This window comes from Anopheles stephensi, chromosome 3 (genome assembly GCF_013141755.1).
Source record: "Anopheles stephensi strain Indian chromosome 3, UCI_ANSTEP_V1.0, whole genome shotgun sequence".
Lineage (NCBI taxonomy): Eukaryota > Metazoa > Arthropoda > Insecta > Diptera > Culicidae > Anopheles > Anopheles stephensi.
In genome coordinates, this window is record NC_050203.1 from 79,894,443 (window position 1) to 79,917,784 (window position 23,342).

General features: G+C 45.2%; 2 protein-coding genes across 7 annotated transcripts; both read right to left on the reverse strand.

The window, feature by feature from the left end:
• Positions 1-4,026: 4,026 nt before the first annotated feature.
• Positions 4,027-6,346, reverse strand: LOC118509154 (platelet-derived growth factor receptor beta-like). Of its 2 annotated transcripts, XM_036049385.1 has the most exons (4): positions 5,950-6,346; positions 5,320-5,881; positions 4,533-5,259; positions 4,027-4,465 (listed from the first exon to the last, which is right to left on the reverse strand). In XM_036049385.1, exons 1-3 carry the CDS (start codon positions 6,079-6,081, stop codon positions 5,138-5,140), a joined length of 816 nt encoding a protein of 271 aa, XP_035905278.1. In that variant the 5' UTR covers positions 6,082-6,346; the 3' UTR covers positions 4,027-4,465; positions 4,533-5,137. The 2 variants fall into 2 exon arrangements, with proteins under 2 accessions (XP_035905278.1, XP_035905277.1); XM_036049384.1 differs by having other exon boundaries at positions 4,533-5,881.
• Positions 6,347-6,430: 84 nt separating this feature from the next.
• LOC118509153 (proline-rich extensin-like protein EPR1) lies at positions 6,431-22,577 on the reverse strand. 5 transcript variants are annotated; one of them, XR_004905846.1, is made up of 13 exons: positions 22,376-22,577; positions 22,174-22,251; positions 14,595-14,711; positions 14,279-14,495; positions 13,090-13,392; positions 12,277-12,375; positions 12,105-12,203; positions 11,503-11,703; positions 9,037-11,307; positions 8,741-8,839; positions 8,563-8,664; positions 7,288-8,348; positions 6,431-6,836 (listed from the first exon to the last, which is right to left on the reverse strand). XR_004905846.1 is itself a non-coding variant. In XM_036049380.1 (12 exons), exons 3-12 carry the CDS (start codon positions 14,595-14,597, stop codon positions 7,981-7,983), a joined length of 3,762 nt encoding a protein of 1,253 aa, XP_035905273.1. In that variant the 5' UTR covers positions 14,598-14,711; positions 22,174-22,251; positions 22,376-22,577; the 3' UTR covers positions 6,764-7,980. The 5 variants fall into 5 exon arrangements, 4 of the variants coding, with proteins under 4 accessions (XP_035905273.1, XP_035905274.1, XP_035905275.1 ...); XM_036049380.1 differs by having other exon boundaries at positions 6,764-8,348; XM_036049381.1 differs by lacking the exon at positions 14,595-14,711 and having other exon boundaries at positions 6,764-8,348.
• Between the last annotated feature and the right edge of the window lie 765 nt (positions 22,578-23,342).

Below are 23,342 nucleotides of genomic sequence, written 5' to 3' on the forward strand. Positions count from 1 at the left end.
AACGGGCAAAATTTTTTAGTTCTTAAAGATTTGATTATGTCAAAAGGCCAGTTACTACCTGATAAAAAAGTATTTAAGAGCGGCCAAGAAAAAAAACAGCATAAGTAAAAGTAGAGGACAATAATTTGTGACGGATTTCGGATTAGTCCAGATGATTCGACTCCCGGTGGCACAATTTTAACACCGATGTGATTGCACTTCAAAATAGGGTTAGAAGTAACTGCCGCTTTGTAATCGTTCTCGAGATTTTTCCTACTGGTCACTTCGGCCCTTTACTCCTCTATTTATACTTATTGACGCTAGCTGCTTTGCCTGCAGGAAACGTGCGGTACTATTTCATAATGTGATTAAAACTTTGAAAAGACACATCGAAATTCAATTTTTTTGAATTATCGGTTAACCATCAATTCAAACCTCGGGGTGGTTCAAACCCGAGGCAAAAGCAGCACCGGTCTTCACATAGCAGGACGGAGGATCAAATCCTACCCAGACCATTCGGAACCCGTACGCAGGACTGACTATTTCATCATCTTCTTTGACACTACAACCTCGAAAGGTCTCAGCCTACCATTGCTGGCTTTCCGTGACTTGATTTAACCCGTAGCTGGATAGCAAAGCTTAGATTCGGGGAGACGGTCAAGATGGGATGGCAAGGTACTTCCTATTTAGCTACGGATTAAATCAAGTCACGGAAAGCCAGGGGTGGCAGGCTAGGACCTCTAGAGACGTTAGAGTCACATAAGAAGAAATCAATTCAAACATGACAGACAAATTTTCATAACGGACTCTATAAGAACTTGTAAAAAAATGGGGATTGCAATAGGATTGCTAGCTTGCTACTTGCTTGTGAACTGAAATAGGATGCGATAAATCAGTGTTTTTCATTTTTCCATACAATTTTTTGTGGATAGTAATACATTTTCGCCATACAAAATAATTAATGACGTTTAAATTTGACCATATGACTCTAAAAGCCCAGTGTACGAAGGCATTATTTATAGGAAGCTTAGTGGACAGTAATAAACATCTTCATCAAGGAAGCTTCATTTTCCCATCGTTATTTGCGGAAACAAAGGATTACGAAAGGGTATAAGAATTAAGATATCATTGCTATGCCGTTCTCCACACAATTAACGATGCGTGGAGAATCGTCACATCATCACTATTCGCATCGTCATCATCACCAGTTCGCGTGGAAGATATTGATTTTCATACCTGTTGAGTGCTCTTCTGAGTAGGAGTGATTGCAATTTATGCTTGACATAGTGCGTGTCATCCTTTAATTGATCCTATCATTCCGGGCGATTGGCACCCTCTATCTGGCACCCTGGTTCTGGATCATTAAGACCACATTTTACTCCTCAACGAAAGCTGGAAGTTAAAGTTAAAATTAAATTAAAGAAGTTGTTTTAAACTATTTTTTTAAACTTAAAATCTACATAAGAAATCACCTCTTCGTTAGTTCCACACACCCATTCCAAGACCATGGTAGCAGCAAGAGGGAGAAACCACCAACCCAACAACCGGTTGTGGCGTTCATTTGAAACTTTTTCAATTAATTTCTCCAACCGTCGGTCGGTACGGCAGGATTATCGGCTTTTGAAGTTTAACAGGTGTCCAACAATGCCACAAACGCTACACCAACAATGTAAAGTTTCCCGCCCGGCTTGTAGCACACCGCGCTGTTATACCACGGTGCGACACATTGTACCAAAATCGACGACTACTGCTGCTGCTGCTGCTGCTGCTACGCCGTGTGACTGTTAGCAGGTAGCAATGGTTTTTGAAGAAAAGGGTCGTTAAAATGTTTACCTAGCCACAAAGTGCGTTTTATGAGCGACAGTTGTTGGTTGTGCCAGCCAGCGAACCAGCCAGCCAGCCCCCAACCTTCCCGGACGATGCCGACGATGATGATGATGTGTTAGCTAAAGCAATGTTTTTAGGAGTTGTGTAAATTGTGGTGAATAAGCGATTCTTAGAATCAGCGTTATGATCGTGCTTTAAAAAGTCAATTGGAAACTGTGAAACAAAAGGGCAAAAAAAGGTGGAAAAAATTATTCGAAGATTCAATCAAAGAAAAAATATTAAAGTTTTATTACAAAACATCAAACAACAAGGAACACATCGTAAATTTTGAGGAATCTCGTGTAAAATATTTTATAAAAATTAATATTCAAATTTTCATTTCCATGACTCAATTATAAATAAAAAAAAGCTATTAAATCCATCACACTCCATGTGAAGCAATAAATATATTATTAAAAAATCAAATTAAACCCCATGTTCGTTTTTCACCTTTTTTATCCCAAACGTATCGTTAAAACTCACGTAAATGTCATTACTTTATGCAAATGTTTTCAACTCGATCAAAAATAGCAAAACCCACCCGTAGTACCTCATTGGCCGGGTTGGAGATTGGGGGGATGGGAAATTAATATTCCAAACACTTTCCATCGTCCATCGATGGATGATGGTTCTCGAGATTTCTGTTCCACCGAGCTGCTCCATTATGGACTGTAATTGTAATTGGGCTTGCTGCTACTGTGTCGTACGTGAGCGTATTGTTTATTCCGCTGCTACACAATAAACAATTATTCATCGCTTGTTTTTTTTTTTTTGTGTTGAGCTCCATTTTATCTCTGGCCGGAACACAGGAAAGAAGCAAACTGTTGAGCGCTACACGCCCATTGCTTTCCGACGACTGTATTCATGCGAATCTGTCTATGTATGTGCGGAAAGTACAATGTACACTAATTGTACTGTGCTGTATCTTGCTGCCCGTGACGGTAAAATATAACAGGATGTGTAAGAAGCTAATAGAAACCTTCCGTCGACCAAACCGGAAGCTTCCTACTCACCAAACGGATGAAACATTTCTCACTCCCACATGATGCTCCCGGGGGGTTGAACTCGTCTGGAGCGATGTCGGGGCGTGCACCGTAGGTCATGAGAAATCACTGGAAAAAGCCCTGATCCTCTGTTCGGTTGACTTCAGAGAATGTGTGTTTGTGTGTGAGTGATAAGCTTTCAGATGGCACCCTCGGAAAGGGAAGTTTTCTTCAATGGCATATCATTAGCATACGCACATTTGCCTCCTATTTCATCGTAGTAGCATTCCATTTCTTATGTCGCTTTTTAATTGCTTGTAATTATTTTTTTAAAAATAAATAAATGTGACTAATTAAACAACAACTCCACTTTAGGCAATTTTCCGCCATTCCTTCGAGCGATCCCAATTTACGGGAGGGGCCGATTATAAACAATTATCCCGTCAGCCTGCACGACACGCGTGGCAACACGTTTCGCTAAGAAGTATTGCAGCAATTTGAAAACTTTTATCAATTATCGCCCGTTCAGATCGGGCCGAAATTTTTCGACGCGTTCTGGGCGCAGTGTTTGTTACTGAAAGTCAACCAGCGTAACGATTAGCACGCTGAACGCAAATAAATGTCGGTTGGTTATTGTCAACCGACCGACCCCGTTTAGTGCGCCATTAACGCATTTTTCTACGGGTGGATTGGAGAAGCATAGGAAAACGGGAATTGATGGGTAGTAGGGGCGCTACTTCGGCGAAGTTTTCATCCAAATGACACCATGATGTGAGAGCCTTAATCGAAAAAGAGAGCTGCTCGAAACAATTTGTTTTTAAACTGAAACATCTGAATAAAAAACAGGAAAATGTTGGTTTATTTAATTTAAATATCTTTTCTTCTATTATATGTTTTATGAATTCTAAAAAATATGTCAAATATGTTAAAAAAACCTTTAAAAGTTGGAGGTTAGAAGCGGCAAGCCATTCAATTTTATATATTTATCATAGCATATCTTGCTATAATCCTAAGAATTGTTTATAGCAAGATTCGAGCAAGCTGGTTCGTGTATGGAATAAATCATACTAATAATTTTACAGCTTTTTGATAAAATTCAGCAAAAAATATTAGTTTTCTTGATTAAATCATGAACATACAACATTTTCAGAATCTCTTATCTTTTTTCCCCCTTTTACAATGTAAAGCCAAACTATGAAGCTTGATTCGAGCAGTGGGGCAGAGGTGCTCAACTCGAGTATGAATTTCGAGGATAACATTTTACTTTTAACATTATTTGCAGGAATCTACATAGAATTTAATCAGGTGAATTTAAAATCGAATTTAACTTTACACTTTTTGTAGGATTTAAAAAATTTATTAATTTTAAGTGACTCATTACCACCACACGCATGAAATTTAAAACAACCTGAACGCAAATTTTTATGGCAATTCAAATTTATATTAATTTTTTCAACTTACGGTTACGTTAGAAGTTTGTGAAATCTAGTAAAGAAATAGACTAAAATATAAAATACAGCTCAGTACAGGTTTACAAACAACGAAAGTGTTCTTCGACGACAGTTTTAATCTTGTTTCAAAATTGCGCTCTCTACTGCATTTATGCAGGAGTAGATGTTTTTCAGTTCTTCGTAGTTCTGGAAGGAGAAAACGCTTAAAATTAGAAAGCACCCAGTAACATTCCTAAAACACTCCCAAACTTACCCTTAGAAAGTGACTCGGAATCATACAGAACAGCCTATAGCAAAGCTCCGTAAAGGTTGGTCGCTCGAGAGGATCCTGCTTCCAGCAGCTCCTCATCAACTGGTACACTTCATCGTTAGCATACTCCGGTTTCGCTAAACTATTATCACACTCAAAACTATCCATCAATCGTCCGTGCGTTACCATATCCCAGCAAGGATCACTCCCCAGTGAAAACAGTTCCCACAGCAGCACGCCGTACGACCAAACATCCGAGCTGCTCGTAAACGATCCTTGCCCCTCGAGACATTCCGGAGCGATACGCTCCAGAGACTGGACGTTTCGTTGGGTAAGTTTACTAGACGAATTTAACCGTCGAGGTACTGCAAAGTTTGCCAACTTCACAATGCTGCCCTCACCGAGCAGCACATTGTAAGCGGATAGATTACCGTAAACATAGGCACGCGAGGCGAGATATTGCAGGCCGCAAGCGATCTGATATGACCAGCTGAGGAGATCAAATTTGGTAAAAGAGTGGCTTACACTGAACGTACTCGGTGTAGTGTTACTAAAACAGAGAGAAGTGCATTAAAGAGAGAGAGAGGCTCGATTCGTAATGCCTACTCTTACCCGGAATCATAGACAAACAATGCGTCGCTATTATCGTCTCGAAACGCGTAACTATTTTGACGTAGAAAGGTTTTAAGATTGCCAAACCGACAGTACTCCGTTATAAGAAAAAGCTCTCCTAAATAAGGTCTTTGACTTTTAATTTGAAAAATAATGTCGGTGAAGTTGGTTTTCTTACCATGGTTTATGTTTTCCGTTACGATTCCGAGCAAGTTAAGAACGTTCACGTGATGTCCCACGTGTATGTAAGACTTCAGCTCGTCCAGAACGGTTTCACGATCATATTTCTCTACAGCTTCCTTGGCCATTACCTCGATCTCCGTGGTAGGATCACCAGCAACACCCGTCACGATCGCTCTCCAGTACACCCCGTACTCGCCCTTTTCTATCTTTTCGACCAGCTGTACCTTCTCGCGTCGAAACTGATAAACTTTGGCGTAAATCTCTTCCGTGCTCAAGGGCTGATCACCATTAAAGCCATTACCCTTAAAAACTTGCTTTCTTCTTGAAGACTTTTTATAGACGCAAGTGATGTAAATCATAATAAGGATTACAATGCACGCGAATACAATCACTAGAATCAGCATGATTAGATACGTTGTAGTCGCACTTTCAATGCTGGTGGACGTTTGCAGCACTGTCTCAGTGGATTTAACTCCTTGCTCCGATGAAACGTCACATATTAGTATACCAGGCAAGAGAGACAGCACGTTCGGAAGATGTTTCTCTTGGAGCTCTTCCTAGAAAAAAAAAAACATCTTCATTACTAAACTCAACCCCAATTTCAAACCAACTCCTTTTGCATTACAAACTCCAGCTTTAGTTTCACTTTTCTCGCACGACAATCGTGCCAAAGTTGAGATTTACATGGTATGAAAGACAGTTCAATCTTTGGATTCGCTAGCCCATCACTTTGACACAACAGATGGATGAGGTTCATGTCCAATCAACTCCACTTGCAACGCGATCGCTCCCAGGCCAGTGAGAACACAAACTAGAGTAGAACCCCAACCCGGCAATGACTCAAGGCGTCTGACTGCAATTTGATGCCCTAATTCGATGCGATAAGCAACTTCATTAGCCACAACAACTACCAACGTTCCGCAGTTAGCACACCTGCGTGATTAGAACTTTGAGGTATTGTGATACGATCAACGTCTGATAGTAATACACACAACCCAGCGCAATATGCTTACTTACCTTCTCACGGGCTTCATTCTTCACACCTCCAACTACACACGCCATTTTCGGATATCTCTCGCACATAATTCCAGTCCGCCACCCCGAGGTTGTGTTTTTCTTCTCTCTTTCTTGCAAAATTAGTCATACATCGAACATTAATGCTTGCTTGTTTCATCGCACTAATCCTATCGCTGGCAAATGGGGCGCCTGGCAGCGGTTTGTTAGTGTGTTTATGCTTGTTTCTTCTATCGGTTGGCAATACAGTGGCACCAATGCACCAAAAGTCGGTTAAAGAAGTGCGTTTCCGGAATTCGTTGTAGCGACGAGAGTTACAGAAGCTATAGGCTGGTGGACTTGGGCGAAGTATCTTCCAGAGTCTGACGGTGTATGATCCAGTAAGTAGCCGCCCTAAATAACCAGCTGATTGCGGTACCGGGGTGGTTCCGGAAAATCGCCCAAATATTCCGAATGCTTGATGCCAAAGCTGTACGCTGGTACGTGGCCGAGGTTTATCTAAGTAGGTGGTGCATTGTGATTGTGAGGCGTGAACGTCGATGAGCGAACGAAGAGGATGACACACGCGGAAAAACAGAACCCCGCACGAGAGATACGTACCGGGGGAGGAAAAAAAGAGTATGATTATAATTACAATGCTTCAACGATGACGCATCTTCATGTCCAGAAGCATGGTTTCAAGCTGTTCACATATCTGGGAGCCTTCTGTGCCAGATAGTTGGAGTGCCGAATGGAAAAGGAATAGGCAGGAACTCTTTGGAACAGATTCAAACCCTGGTGGCAATAAACGTTCAAAATTCAACAAAATCATGAGAATGGTACAGAGAAAACAAAAACAAAATCCCAGTTTTTTCACATGAACCCCAATGAAAGAAGGGAAAGCACAGACAGAGCAGATAAATAACGAGACTCCACCGACGTCGTCGTCAAACCGAAGCCGGTTGCCTACCTTTTCCGGATAGTGTGCGGCCGGTCCGGGCTTGAGCGCTTCGTCCGTCGGTCGCCGGAACCGGGTTGCCATCGAGAACATCGGGGCCCGTCTTACCAGCGGATCGATCTTCGCATCGTAGTGACCGGGACCGGGGAACCCAATGCACTCAGGAAGAGTTTGCTTCTGTCGGCCGGTGATTGTGTAGGCTGGCGCCGAACGGATCGGCCCTTCCTTGCTCGAACCGAGCACATTCGGGATGTGGTATTCGTTTGGAGCTGGCACGATTTGGGGGGGGGGGGATTTTGTTCGTTCAGACATACATCAGCATCAGGATCAAAAATTCGGAGAGAGACAGAGAAAGAAATAGAGAACGAAGACAAATCACGATCCAGGTGCTTCAAATAGCGCATCATCTAAAGACCCTGGAGGATCGCTTCCTCTCGCCACACACACACAATAAGCCAGTAGGGTGGGTTTGAGAACTAGACCAACACAGGAAGGTGCAGGTCGTAAATGGGTAGCAGCGAAAGCGATTAGGAACACAAAACGAAAGCAAAGTACAAGTACTACGCTGCCATTCAAACAAACTATCGTAACACGAGCAACACTACTAAACTAACTGCACCGACAAACGACTACAGTAACAGGAGGCGTCCAGGGGCGTCCAGAGATGCAGGACATCCGCTATCTGTCTATGGGCGGACCTCTTCTCTAGGCCCTGAAGTGCCCGGTGCACACCATACGCTGATGCTGCACGTTGGCAAGCTGCTTCACGCCTGCAATGCAGTTCGGGACCAGTCCTTCACCGATCGCCTCAACGCTTGCCGACGACCGTTCCTCGGTCGTTGTCTTCCGCTCGCGTACCACCTTCATCGAACCGCCCGATGTTCTCGTGGTGGTGACGGTCGTGAACGTGTTTTCACCACCCTGTCCATTCTGTACCGTGCTGGAGCTGGCGGTGTTGGAGACGTTCCTCGATTCGCTACTACGGTTGGCAACCGTCGAGGTACCGTTGCTGAGCTTCAACGTTTTCAACGAAGCAGCCACTGCAGCTGCCGATTCATCACTCAGCACCACAACTGCATGCACCGACACAACAAACAGAACATGGATCGGAATCAACGGGTCAACGGGAAACGTGGGAAACAAAAACATAGAAACGAAAAGAAAGGAAACAGATACGAGTGTATTCGACAACGTTGCATGCAGACATCCAATGTAACAACGAGACCATTCGCATGCGCATAACGATAACGCAACGGATGCGGAAGAAAGCGGCAAAAAAAGCATTACCTGGACCGTCGTGAGTGATCGTTTCGTGATTTACCTTCACGCCGAAGCTGAATGCTGGGGCACAGTCAGTTTTACACTTTTCCGGTTGATAGGCCGATGGTGCTGAGGAGAAATGCGGGAAGAAGCGATATTGTAAGTGGCTTAGGCCTTAGCAAATTGGTTTCCAACTCCTCCTTACCCGGTGTATCGCGAAGTGTTTCACCTTTATGCTTAATACCGAAACTGTACGCTGGAGAGTGGTCCAGCTTCACCTTATCTGGATTGTAGGCTCCAGGAGCTGAAAGTATAGCGAGTGAGGCATATTGAAGTATGTATACAAAGCTTAAAATTCTTCTTGTGCTGATTCTGGCTAGTAGCAACTAAGATTCTTCTAAGGCACGAGGCTCTACAGCCGCTAAGTTACTTAAATGTATGAAGATATTCAGCTGCATTCTAATTAGACATTAACTCGTAAACTGCATCCCAGGCACCTACCTGGTACATCATTCGGCTTCTCTCGGTTCACCTTTATTCCAAACGGATACGCCGGCGAATGATCAAGCTTCACTTTCTCCACCGAATACGTGCCCGGTGCCGGGGTCATATCGACCTTATCAATCACCGACTTCACGCCAAACGTGTAAGCTGGACTGTTGTCTAGCTTTACTGCTTCCGGATTGTATGCGCCAGGAGCTGGGATAATATCGATCTTATCGATATGTGGCTTCACCCCGAACGTAAAAGCTGGATGGTGGATCACATACTTCTCTGGGGAGTATGTACCTGGCGCCGGCGTAGGATTCACCTTCGTCGTCTGAGGCTTCACACCGAACGTGTAGGCCGGTGTATGCGAATCCTGTACCTTGTCGGTATCGTACGCTCCGGGACCTGGGATGGTGCTAGGCTTTTCTACATTGGTCCTAATACCGAACGAGTACGCTGGACAACACTTATCCACGACCTTATCCGCGTCGTACGCACCCGGTCCGGGAATAATGTTGGGCTTTTCGATGTGTGGCTTAACTCCGAACGAGTACGCCGGGGAAGACTTATCGATCACTTTGTCCGCATCGTACGCTCCGGGGCCAGGAATAATGCTTGGTTTTTCGACGCTCGTTTTAACTCCGAACGAGTACGCCGGGGAGGATTTGTCGATCACTTTATCTGCATCGTATGCACCCGGTCCGGGGATAATACTGGGCTTCTCTACGTTCGTTTTAACACCGAACGAGTATGCTGGGGAAGACTTGTCGATCACTTTGTCCGAATCGTACGCTCCAGGGCCAGGAATAGCGCTCGGCTTTTCCACGCTGTGTTTTACTCCGAAGGAGTACGCCGGAGTTGTTTTATCATTCATTTTATCCGCATCGTACGCTCCTGGACCCGGGATCGCACTCGGCTTCTCCACGCTGTGCTTTACTCCGAAGGAGTATGCTGGGGAAGACTTGTCGATCACTTTATCCGCATCGTAGGCGCCAGGGCCGGGAATCGCACTTGGTTTTTCTACGTTATGCTTTACTCCGAAGGAGTACGCAGGGGTAGTTTTATCGTTCACTTTATCCGAATCGTACGCTCCAGGTCCTGGGACTACACTCGGTTTCTCTACGCTATGCTTTACTCCGAAGGAGTAAGCAGGAGATGATTTGTCAATTGTCTTGTCCGCATCGTAAGCGCCAGGACCAGGAATAGCACTCGGCTTCTCTACGTTGTGCTTTACTCCGAAAGAGTAAGCTGGGGTAGACTTATCATTCACTTTGTCCGAATCGTACGCTCCAGGTCCGGGGACTACGCTCGGTTTCTCCACGTTGTGCTTTACTCCGAAGGAGTACGCTGGTGTAGACTTATCATTCACTTTGTCCGAATCGTAAGCTCCAGGCCCGGGGACTACGCTCGGTTTCTCCACGTTTGTCCTGGCACCGAACGAGTACGCCGGTGAGGACTTATCTACCTTTTCCGCGTCGTACGCACCCGGTCCAGGGATCGCACTAGGCTTTTCTACGTGGGTCTTCACACCGAACGAGTACGACGGTGACGAATGGTCGTGTTTATCCGCATCGTAAGCACCCGGTCCAGGCACTAAACTTGGCTTCTGTACGTTCGTTTTCACCCCGAACGAGTATGCTGGGGAAGATTTATCCAACGACTTGTCTGCGTCATACGCACCCGGTCCCGGGATTCGCTCCACCTTATCCGTGTGTGTCTTAACACCGAACGAATACGACGGTGTAGCATGGTCGACACGATCAGCATTGTACGCGCCCGGCCCGGGTATATTGTTCGGTTTTGCAACATCCGGTCGCAGTCCAAACGAGTACGCCGGTGACTTTCCATCCACCGCCTTATCCGCGTCATACGCACCCGGACCAGGATTGGCACTTGGTTTCTCTGGCTTCGAGCGCACACCGAAGCTGTACGCCGGGCTACTATCTACTTTGGCCTTCTCGGGAGAGTACGCTCCGGGAGCGGGTATATTGTCCGGTTTATCGATTGTCGGTCGAATGCCGAAGCTATACTTCGGCGTCGAGTCTAGGTTCGCCTTCTCGGGGCAGTAAGCACCCGGCGCGGGCGTTACGTTCGGTTTCGAGACGTTCGTGCGCATTCCAAAGCTGTAGGCCGGTTGATGGTCTAGATTCACCTTCTCCACCTGGTACGCAGACGGACCGGGCGTGTTGTTCGGTTTGTCATGATTGATGCGCATGCCGAATGCAAATGCAGGTGAGTGATCGATCAGCTTCTTGGCCTTTTCCGGCTCGTAAGCGCCCGGTGCTTTGCGGATGAACGATGCGTTGTGCGGATGGATGAACGTGCCAGAAAGCCGCGGATCAGCAAAATGAGGCAGCCATGAGCGAGGATGGGCAAAACGGAAACGAAACCAAAAGAATATAACAATTTGTTAAGCGACGTTCAGGTTACGCTATAGTGCTATGATCTTCTGTTGTTCGCCCTGTACTTCGCACTTACCAGGGTTAGAGTTGGGCTTCTCGATTGCGGGCCGGATGCCGAAGCTGTACGATGGCGTGTTGTTTATCTTTACCTTTTCAGGCTCGTATGCTCCAGGTGCTGGAGTGTTGTTCGGCTTCTCCATGATCGTCTTCAGCCCAAAGCTGTAGGCCGGTTTCTTATCCAGCGCTAGTGCCTTTTCTGGCTGGTAAGCTCCGGGTGCTAGAAAACGTCGTAAGAGTACAATGAGTATCGCAAGAAATACATCCTCCATGGATTGATCGTAGCCTTATTGATAGCCTAGTTGTTCTAGAGCCCTGTTAGAATGACGCCCCAGAATGATGTTATGGTGTTATAATGAAGTTAGCTTTGTATCTTGTATTATGCGAATAGCTCTGCTGCTGCTCAAGTCGTCTGAAGTATTGAATAGGTTCTCCTTCTCATGCCCTATTCCGTCACCTCCCTGTCGGACTCCTCAATTTCGCTTCATAACTAGACTCTAAATGAAACTCCCAAAAAGTCCAAACATGTGTAGAGTAGACCTAATTTGTACCGCCATCTGGTATGCCTCTCAAGCCCTCATACGCATTCAGAACCATCTCTCAAGTTCGTCAACAACTTACCAGGCGTCTCTTCAATCTTTTCCGGTATCACCTTCAATCCGAAGCTGTACTTCGGTGATTTGTCTTTCAATACTTTCTCCGGCGAATAGGTACCGGGTGCTGCAGAAGACGAACCAGAGAGCAAAGACTAATAAACAACAAATCGCAGCGAACAAACACACCGCCATCTTACCTGGCGTGTCGTTGCGTATTTTGCTTTCGGTCTTGATGCCAAACGAAAACTTCGGAGTGCTATCTAACGTCACCCGTTCCGGCTTATAGTCTCCGGGAGCTAAAAGATATGGCACGGGTTGTTTGTGGCGTTTGTTTTTCGCATTCTCAACGAATGAGAGCGTTTCAGAGGTTAGGTTATTCGTTGCAAGCGTTTTTCGTCTTCCACGATAACGGTATGATGGGATGAAGGGGTTAGTTTTTGGGGGATTTAAACAAAATATTAACGCTAACTACACAAACCACTACTTTCGAATGCTACTGAAACCGGTGCTCAAATCTTCACTCCAATCTTCAACCGAAAAAGTGCAAACTCATACTCAAACTACAAAATTTGTCGTTCTTTGTTGGGGCAAGGTAACACTACACTCTACGGAGTTGAGAAAAAGCTGGCACAAACCAATAGTATTCATCTGTCCCTTCAGCGCTGTGTTTATCTAGTTCTCACGTTACTAAAGGCTTATGGTGTGGCAAAGGATCTCGTGGCGAATGATGTGATGATGATGATGATCCTCTTATGATTGTGTGAGTGTTTCTGTGAAGCTATGACATATTGAAGATATTTCTGAGGGGATGCACTAATGTAAAGTATGAATGAGATGCGATTGTTTCCTGTGTATCCAATGTGTCCAGCATGAAATGGTGCAGTATGACCTGATTTTCCTGTGTTAAAGTGTGACATGATACCGGGGCAAGCTAATCCTCCGCCCAGCTTAGTGTCCCGCACGAAAGCACCAGCGAAAACGGTTGCCCGTTTCACAGCACGAACGGATACCTGGTGTTTGGCTGGTCGGATTCGGTGGCTTTTTCACACCGAACGTATACTTCGGCGCCGATTTCACCAACATTTTGTCCGCCTTTTCGATGTTGTATTCACCGGGCGCTGGCGTGAGATATTTGGGGATCTCCTTCGGACGGCTCTGCAAACAGTAGGCCGGCGGTGCATCCTTGCCCTTGCAGCCAAGCCCGGTGATGTTGTAGAGGGGGCCCGGACTGAACGATTCCGTGCGTGGTTTGTGTCGCTGGCCGAAGCTGTAGGCGGGTGCGGCTTGCCGTTTCGAGTCTACCACTTTCGTACCTAAAACAAGACGGTGTTTGGTAAGAATATGTCCTTAAACAGAGTCCCTGTTTGTCATCCATCCGGCTAATCCGGCTGGCTCTCACTCGCCGATTGATGCGGAGCTGTTTTGCATTTTCGAACGTTGTGTTGATATTATTCTAGCGATTAGCTTGCGCCATCAACACCGTTCCGATTGATCGTGGGCGTGTACCGGTCGTCGATCGTCTCACGCCTAGTTTTACTCTTCGCATTTAACTATAGATACGTTTTCAACAAATCCGCCAGTCAGAGATGTTGTTTCAGCGCGGCGATGTTTTTGTATAAATATGGTAGCAAAAATAAATATTTATTGCCAAATGACCATATAGACAGGAAGTGGATGCCTGCTGATGCCACCGAATCCAGCCCGGTCATTGCGTGAGCGTGTGACGTCGCTCGATTTTTGTTTTTCGTTGCTGTGCGGTGTGTTCCTCGCTCATCACCATATAAGGTAATGTGGAACTTTTTTGTTGAGATCGAGATTGCGGTGCGAGCGCGTCCATCCACCACGGGGGTATTATTGCGCACTTGTTTACCTTTTTTTTTTCGTTTCTCCCTGGCTGGCTTGGCAACGCTCAGTTCAACGCCCACCCGAGCCGCGACTTCGGGCTGAGTCAAGAGCATGATGGCCTTCACGTTTCCTCCGGCCTAGAGAGTCGATCCAGGCACTCCGGAGTGCGACGGATGAAAACACGGATTGATCTTAATTCGATTTGACAGTACACCGATGTACTTCTCGATGGAAGAGATGGATATATGTTTCCTGCCGAAGTAGACCTCAGATTCCGGGTCCAGCGGCTATTAACCAAGCGACTGCGTACGAACGGCCCGGTACAGCCCACGCTAACCCAAGCCCATGACTCACCGAGTAGTTGTGGTAGAAGATATTGTGGCCCTGGGCCACGGTGTTCTGCCGCGATCGGGCCCCGCCGCTTCGTCGGTGTCCAGGGACGCTGCTCAAACCCACCCATCACGCGATACGAATCACGGTACCGCTTCTTGATGGTAGTGCTCTTTTGCCGGTAGGTGGTGGTGGTTGTGGTCGATGACAGATGTTTCGTTTTCGTACTGGCTAGTACAACCTGCGGAGATCGTCCGGAAGTAGGAAGCATTAGAGAATCAATCATTGGAAAACCGGGGGTTTCTACTGGGAGATATGTAATGTTGTCACAGTCTATTACCATCTTGCTTGGAATCTATACGGCCTGACGCGTCCTTCACAAAAAACCAACAACAAACGGTCTACCTTCCTTACGTTTAAAAAAACAGCACTAATTCTGCACCGAAATTTCACAAACCTGAAATCAAAATTTTGGTAAACTTATTGTTATTGTTTCTGAATTTGCAAGTTGACAGGTATTGAGCTCAAGCTGTCAAAGCTTGCTGCGATTAGTACAATAAGTTCGCTATTAGTACAAGATGGATGTTACCGTCTGTCAAGTTTGACAGATGTCCTGACACAAACTGTGGAGTCATTTTAGTAATTGCAGATTAGTAAACATTAAAATTGCAATCCTTTTTTCTCACAAGGATAACGTTAATGCTGGCGTGCTATTAACTGAGGCATGAAGCCACTCTAATGTAATCAGCCACCAATCACGGCCCCGGTTAAAACTGGATGAAGTTATAATTATGGGAAACACACGACGGGAAACGGGCAAGGTTTATTGCTTCCTTTACCCGGAAGCCCTTGCTCCTTGTGGGGGGAAAACCTTTCTGATGGAGTAAGGAAGCACTTTTCACCCCTCCGGCCCAAGACTAGCAATTTTCCTTGGCGCATGGTTCAAGGATGTTTCAGAAAAAGAAAGCACCGGCATGCAATCTTGCCAACTGCACACGACACAACGGGGTATGGTGCATTTTGGTGCCGTAAGCAAGTGCAATGATTAGTGTGTGTGTGTGTATGAGTTGGGCAAACACGAGACGCGACTATTTCTGCAGTTATTTGTAGCACGACGGAGCCTAGAGTATAAGCACGCCGAGAGTTATATTTAAGTTTCGTGCTGAAGTTGGTAATTTCGAACTGAATTCTCCTCAGCTCATAAATATGCGATGGAAAAAAGGCCTCTCTACAAATTTTTAGCTCCCAATAGCAGCCTTAAATTGATTACATCTCGCCCTATATCGTCCAGCTTGCCTCGAATTCTTTGCATTCCATTCGCAGCTCTTGGACATAAGCGGTTTTCACATGTTTTTAATTTAATTCCACACGTTCCGATTATGAATGCACCCGATTGTAGTGATTGAATTGATGCACCGCGAAAAAAAGGGCCAGATCGGATAAATAGGTCAACAGAGTCTCGTCTCGCTGCGAAGATGCCCTTTCGTGGCGTCACGTCAATTCGCGTCTTCTCACACATTTTTTTGCTTTGCTGCTGCCACGATCCGATCTGACAACGTACGCGCATGTACGTGCGTGGTGCTTACGATCGATCGTGTCCCATCGGCTTCGTCCATCAGAAGAAGCTGATCCGTTCCGTATGGGCACCTTGGCACTGGCTTTGGGAGAATAAATTATTGCACCGAGCATAACATGTTTCAGGCGGACAATTTCTGTTCATGTTTTTGTTACTACTGCTGGAGCTATTGATTATGTCACCTCGCGTGCAGTTAAAGCAGCGCGGAATGAACTCAGCCGCCGATTGGACAGGTCCACGCAGACGATGGTCGCTGCAGACGCACACGGTCAGATCATACGGCCGATGCCGGCTTTTGCCCGTTTGCCCTTCTGATGGTTCCATAAATGGCGCTACAGCCGGCCAGGCCAGTTCTCCCCCCCCCCCCCCCCCCCCCCGAGCTGGTCGAGTATCGCCCGTGTGTACGTACGTGCATCTGTGATACGAAACTGAGACTGAGCCACTCTTGCCGCTTTGTCGCGTTTGTTTCGCTGCTCTTTTGATCTCTTTTCGAGGTTATTCTTGGGAGCCAATTCCTATTTATTCGATATTCTTTCCTTCTACGGTGAGGGCATGTTGCGAATAATGGGTATCTGTGGCCGGTCCGAATATAGGCAACGGAATGGTGGTAGTGTGGGTTTTTCGACGCGTGATTGTTTATGTGTTTTGAGATGTTTTTTTTAGTAAAAATTTGAAAAGGTTGCTACGGAGACGAAGATCATCCCAAAAATAGTAAAAGGTTACTACGGATTTAATGAAGTTGCTTGATGTATGGGATCTTCAAGATGTAAACAAACATGGCGCATAGGAGATGATCGGGGCATGAGCTCACAGTTTCTAGAAATTCTTCAAAACTGCATAACAGATGTCCAACACAATTCTCACGCTTGCATAACACAAATGCCAATTGCTTCGATCACCGGAGAGCAATCTGCTCGATAAGGAAATTCTGCGAAAGTCGTCCAAATCGCCTAGCCGAAGACATCAACCTCCTTCAAGCAAGCCTCCACCAAAACAGACCAAAAGCAATTATGGGCGTGAAACAGGTTGAAATTCTACCATTTCCCACCGTCTCCCAATCGTTGGCGCAATCACTCCTAAAACGATGCCCTCAGGAGATGGAGGCCTTAATTTCTTCGCCTCGCCTTTGGGATTTCTTTTCGCTTATCAACTGAGCATGTGTTACATGTTTTTTTTGCGAAAACAAGGTGCAGCCGCCTTAAGCTTCCCCACAACAGATGCAATCTCGGTTGAAGCGTTACACGTTCGACATCTCTTTTATTGGGCAATTAACAGTGAGGACTATGTGACGGCGTGTGACAGTCGTGGAACACCGCCAATGCTGGAGGACACTATAAAAGGAGAAAAACAATTGAGGACGAGTTTTCTGCACCAAAAACCTTGCCGTCGTTGATTATGCTTGGCTTTTCTTCGTGTCCAGAGGCTCATGAGGTCAGCAATGGCCTACAGTATTCCTCCGAAGGACACCCTGTTCGAAGTTGGGGATATACAAAGCAAGCAAGTGGGGCCGTTAAACAAATGCCATTTTCTGGTGCAATGGCACAACGAGCAACGGAGTGTACGACACACGAGTCCCTGAGTACTAGTCACACATACGACTGCCAAGGGACAGTTACACACCGGTGTAGAGGCCCAGGTGTTTATTTATGTAAATAAGGAACGATTTCTTTGCCCACAACTGAACCAACTTGAAGTTCTTGGTCGGACGTCCTTGGTCCTTCTGCTGGGTGGTTCGGGATGCAGACGACTGCGGCAAAGGTTCAATGTCGGTTGGGAAAACAATGCAACCGTCAAGGTTGACAGGCTCGCACAGCCCGTGTGGACAGGAAGTGGCGTAATTTATGCTAGGGTTCCCCACCACTGATGTGATAAAATAGCTCTGCAGCTTTGTTCATGCGGCAAAGGACATCACTTCCAGGGTAGTAAAAGCTGGAGTGTGATTTAAAGTACACACACAACCGAACACCGGACATTAATTGATCTTGGTCGTGCCGAGAAGAAAAGGGCGATTGTGCGTGACATGCTCTCGAATGATATGTTCGGTATTAATTAAAAGCTTGTTTGTAAGCTTCCTTTCTTGAAATGCCCCAGAAGCATGCGTGTCGAATTTTTCGGGCACTACTAAGGTCCCCTTTCTGACAGATGTTTCTGCCACAACATCCTGCGTTGGTGGTGTTGGCGTGATTTCGCTTCCCATTTACTCCCAATGGGACGAATCCATTAAATCCCACGCGCCCGACCGAACGCACCTTCGCCCGGAATAACGCCGGACGGCTAATTACCCAGCCGCCACGTAACCTTTCGCCAACCGCTCGACGTCCCCTTCTGCGTGCTCCCCCAGATTAATCAATCGAAATTAGTCGCCGAAGGGGTTTGGGTCTGAGCGATCAGACCGACGACTTCCGCAATGCGGCGGAAAACGGTACGATCCTGTGGCGTTGTGGGCGCCCTGCTGCTGCCGCTGCTGTTGTGGGTGGTCAGTTAGCATAAGCATTTGTGCGGGGTTTTGACGACGCCAGCAGCGGAGGCCAAAGGAGTGACGAGTTGACATTGATCTTGACGGGTACACACGATGCACAATTGCGTGACAGGCATGTGCATGTTTGCTAATTTTTTTTTCGAGCGGTTTTTGTTTCGCCTTAGTGGAATTTTGATTGCCATTTTGGTCGGCATTGCAGTGGTTGAGTGTGTGTGACAGTTAAAGTAGGAAAAAAAATTGATACATTTATTCAAAAAGTCCGTTGGGAAGAAGTTGGAAAAGGACAACAAGCTATGAGTTTACATTAAGCGATTCACGGTGAAGTGTAAAAAGCACTGATCTTCGACACAGCAGGACCTTTATCAAACCTTATTGGAACAGTTCTCCAGAATAAATAGTTGACTATTCAGCCATCGAGTATACAAAATTGCTGAAGAAAGTCAGAAATTAAAGGGCAAAAATTTCTTGGAATTTTATTCCAAATTTTGATAGTAATTAGAGGATGATAAATATGACAAGTAATTAGAAGAAATTAAGAAATAGAAGTTGTTGTACCAACGGTAGAATTAACTTCAGTAGTGATAGAATTTTTAAAAGAAGTAAAAGTTGTCGCAGACACTGAATGATTAAAAATAAAAAGATAAAATAGAAGGAAGAACAATATGAAGAAGAAGAAAAAGAGGAGAAAAAAGACAAGGAAAAAATGAGAAAAAAAACAAGGAAAAAAGGAGAAAAACAGGAGGAAAAAGAAGAAATGGAAAAAGGAAAATGAAAAAATAAGAAAACAAGCAGAAAAAAGCAGAAAGAAAAAAAGAGAGGAGAAAAATTAAAAAAATGAATAAAGGCAAGGAAGAGTTCGTGTATAAAGCCTTCTTTTGATAATTCTTAAAGCGCTGTCTATCTTCCTACATGGTCGCCCTGCATTATTTTGTATTTTGTCCTACTTTTTATCGCAAAATTACCTTCAAAGGAAGCTTTCAACTTCACTAGCAGCTTCACACCGCTCCAATGACCGTATTTGAAACGTGAGAATGTTCTGACCTCTTTATTAGTAGCGTCCTGGGGGTCTTGTGCCCCTTGTACGCCACAGACTCCACTAGCTCGCAAACACCAAATACATGTTTTACATCCCACCGGCTCCCACGCGTAACATGATCAACGCCAGAGCGCCCAACAGTCGGTACCTGGCCATTTGCAAAGCAAGCGTGTCATTCGCAAGCTATTGCCACTTTCCGCTGCTTGATTTATTCGTATCACGTGTCAAGCAAAAATGCGATTCACACGAAAGTGCTACACTATTTAAAGTGATTTTCCCCATTTTTTTATTCGAAGGCAATGCGTGATAAATAAAAACTTGGATCGTTTACCTAAATAGTTGATCGATAAAAAAACAGTTCGAGTTCGTTGCTTTGACCGCCGTTGCAGTCCCACCGAATGTTGGTGGCGTCAGATGGCGATTTACATAATCTCCACACACACGCAGGCTGCTAGAGCAATTGCCAGAAGGGTTAATTGGAAACTGGAACTTGTTAGCGTTAGCGGAACTGGTTTTCCACCTGCCTTCCTTGCCGGAGAAGGTGTCCAATTCTAGAGCACCAACGACCGCACGGTTCGTAACGTTCTAGTGCTCACCGCACCAAGAAGGTCTCTTCACAAATCATTTACAATTGGCTGCGGTTAATCGCGATAAACACATACTAGAGAGGGGGTTAAAATTCATTTAGAGTTTTGTTGGATGAAGTAGCTACTAATCGCCCTACTAGCTTAGACGACAAGAGTCCACCAGTCCACCGGAGACTCGGGTTTCGGCTTCGACAAACAAACAAACAACCGTGGTTTCCCTGCACAACATCAGTTATCTGCTTCAAAAGTTGCGTAGGCTACAGGCCCGCCGCCTGTAACTGTGACCTAGTTCCTGTTGGGCTGCTTCCCTCCGGCAACGAAGTGTGTGCAAAGTTGCAAAGACTAGACCGGAAACGGGAATTGCCATCCGCAACCTATTCGAAGGTCGAGCGTACCCCGGAGTAGCAGGGAAACCTCGCTCGATTATCAACCCAACACCACCGATCGATGCCAGGGAAACCGTAGTAAACAAGAGTGGCAATACCTGTGCAGTGCGGCAAACACCGAAACTGTCTGCTACGCATTTTCACACAACAGGAACCAACAGGAAAGGGTCGAAAGAAAAAAAAAAGTTATCCAAATTCCGATAGAGTAACATTTGCATCTGCTTAAGCAGGGAACCGGTCAGCGTAAAGGTGAATATTCGCCAAAAGCACATCTCCTTACTGGCCAATAAAACCTTAAAACTTTTAAAGCAGTTTTCATTTTGGTGCTCCTCTTTTTTGTTGCCCAATTAGCTAAAACCTGTTCGAAGAGTTGTCGAACAACTTCATTTCGTGTTGGTATCATGCTATGACTCCTCGATTTTATATGGCCGGTATCAGTCGATTTCTTCTCCAAACACCCAAGAATCGACCACAAGAAAGAGCGAGGTATAAAGAGCAATTTTTTGATTAAAATCTGCATCGACTTCGACAAGGTTAATTATGCGATAGCGATCTCACTGTCACGGTAGTTCGTTTCGCCAAGCATCATAAATTGGATTAGATGGCATAAACATCGTGTCTGAAGGAACTTGGCTGGAAGGATATGGAAATGGTTGGAACAGTGGTCCACAGCTCAGAACTTATGGGCGAGAGTTCCATTTTCGATGTAGTAAAGAATATTCATTTTGGACATGAAGTTCGAGACTTTTTGTTGAGAAGTTTGACATCTTTAGAGTCGGTTCCACAGTACGGAGTTTTTGGACATGGAATATTGAATATTTTACACTAAAAATTTGGTCGAAAAATCCCGATACAATCTAACCAAATTTTAGCCATACTTTTTAGACTGAACCCAATCATTTTATCCCAATATCCTTCACTGAGCCATCGTCCCACGGTGAAATTGACATTCTCCGGAGGGAACTCCGAAACCTCTTAATAGCCATTTCACATCACGCCACAAACAGATTTAACTGCGTGTTGAAACATTGTTTCGATCGCTATCCGGCTCTGGGTTTTGCACGACGCTTTCAAACGGACGAAAAATGCTTTCCATTAACGCTGTGCAGCATGTTTTTTTTTTTTCGTTAGCCAGGAAGTAGTAAATCGGAAGAGAATTTAAAAAATGATAAACATTCGGAGAAAAAGCGAAACCGAACTCGCAACATACAGACAGCGACGGACGAGGCGAGCCTTTCCGACTATAAATAGGGAAACGTACCCTCTATTACCCACGAAGGTCCGAGAAAGTTCGCGTATCCGTGACGGGGTTTTTTTTTCGGGGGGCTCATCAATGTTCCTCGCTGTCCTGGCAACAGGACGCCGTGTTTTCGTTCGGTAGGTCGATTTTGTGTTCCCTCATCATACTACTACGAGCATTTCGCGTATTTCATAATGCTTGCGGTCCGTTGTATCCGTGACATCAAGATAAATCGATACGCGGCATTCCGTTGGCGGAAGAACATGGGAATTCGTCCCCGTTGGCGAATGCGATGTGTCTCTGGTACCGTGGGGAACAAAAATTGCACAAGTCGGTTGGTGCGGAATGCCTTCGGTTTCGGTTGCGGAAAGCGTGCAGTTTCGTCGTGTGTTAGAGCAATTTCGGTTAACAGTTGTTGAGCAACACGGAACACGGAGGAGGAGCACGGTTTTAAAAACGGGCAGCTGTTTGTTGTTACCGTACACGAATGTGGCGCGCGTGATTGCAAGCAAGATGCTAATGATGGTGGTAGTTTTGTTTTAGCAACACAGTCGAATGGGTTTCGTGCAGGGAAAAGCTTCGGGTTTTTTATTTTAGTAGTGTTCTAACACTTACCAGACTTGATTGGGTGCGTTAATTCGTGGCTGGGGAGTTTCTCAATATGTATATACTCGTTCTCGCTTCGTTGTTGCACTGTGAATCGAAAAGAGCAGACGATCACGATCACGGTGAGTAAAAATGAAACGCTGGTCACAGGTCCCTCTTCTTGACAGTCCTAAATAGCACGTTTGTAGCTAATTTTGCTGTTCGTATTCACCTTCGAGTGCTTTTATCACAATGTTTTTATCTATTTATCACACCCTTCTAGCTCTAGTTCGAAAACACTATCACACAAACGCACACACACACACTGGTTCTATGCAACCGTTTCTAAATCGTCACTACGGGGAAGGAGCGTTTTCCGTCGGTTCGTTCGTTTCCGTTCGCTGCGAATTCAAAAATGATTCGAAACAGCCGTCGGTTGAGTACTAATATAGTGGAACTCGCGCACTGTGCCGTACAGTGTGGACCGTTTTTTTACGTTCAGGGTCTGTTTTGTTGACTGGGTGGAGTGAATTTTTATAATTTTGTTTTAATAACTATTTTTTTATTTTAGTTCATTTTTATTTAAATAAAGAAGACTCAGGTGTATGACGATCTGTAATTTTTGAAAAATTTATTACTTTTTTTAAGTTCTTGTGGAGAAAATTTCCGAGTGTTTAACAACCTTCAGCCCAGTAGTAAATAATTTAATTTATTACATTTGTATTACAAAAATCTGAGCTGCTTGATCATGACTGATGAAGCTTATTAAGCGTTGTGTGGTGCTTTTAAAGCGATGAAAAGATTTTTCGAAGAGTCGTTGTAGTCGTAAATGGCGATAAAGCAGGCATTCGATTTCAGGTTTGTTCCAGCCAGACGTCGTAACTCGCCATAGAAATCATCTACTTGGCTTAACAAACTGTTAGGACATCCTTGAAAAGGCTTAGTAGACTTATTTATATCGTGGGGCTTCGGGGTTCAAATCTCATCTGGGCTGTTCCCCAGTAGAGAGGACTGATACCACTACATGATATCAATCTAGTAAGCCAGAAATGACAAGCATGAGCTTAGGAGGTCGTTAGGCCAATAAAGAAGAAGATATATCATGGGGCCGCCTGGTGGTATATTAGGTCCAGTAAGGTATTAGATGACCGGTAAGACTTACCTAGCATGTCGTTAAGCCAAGAAGAAGAAGGGACCAC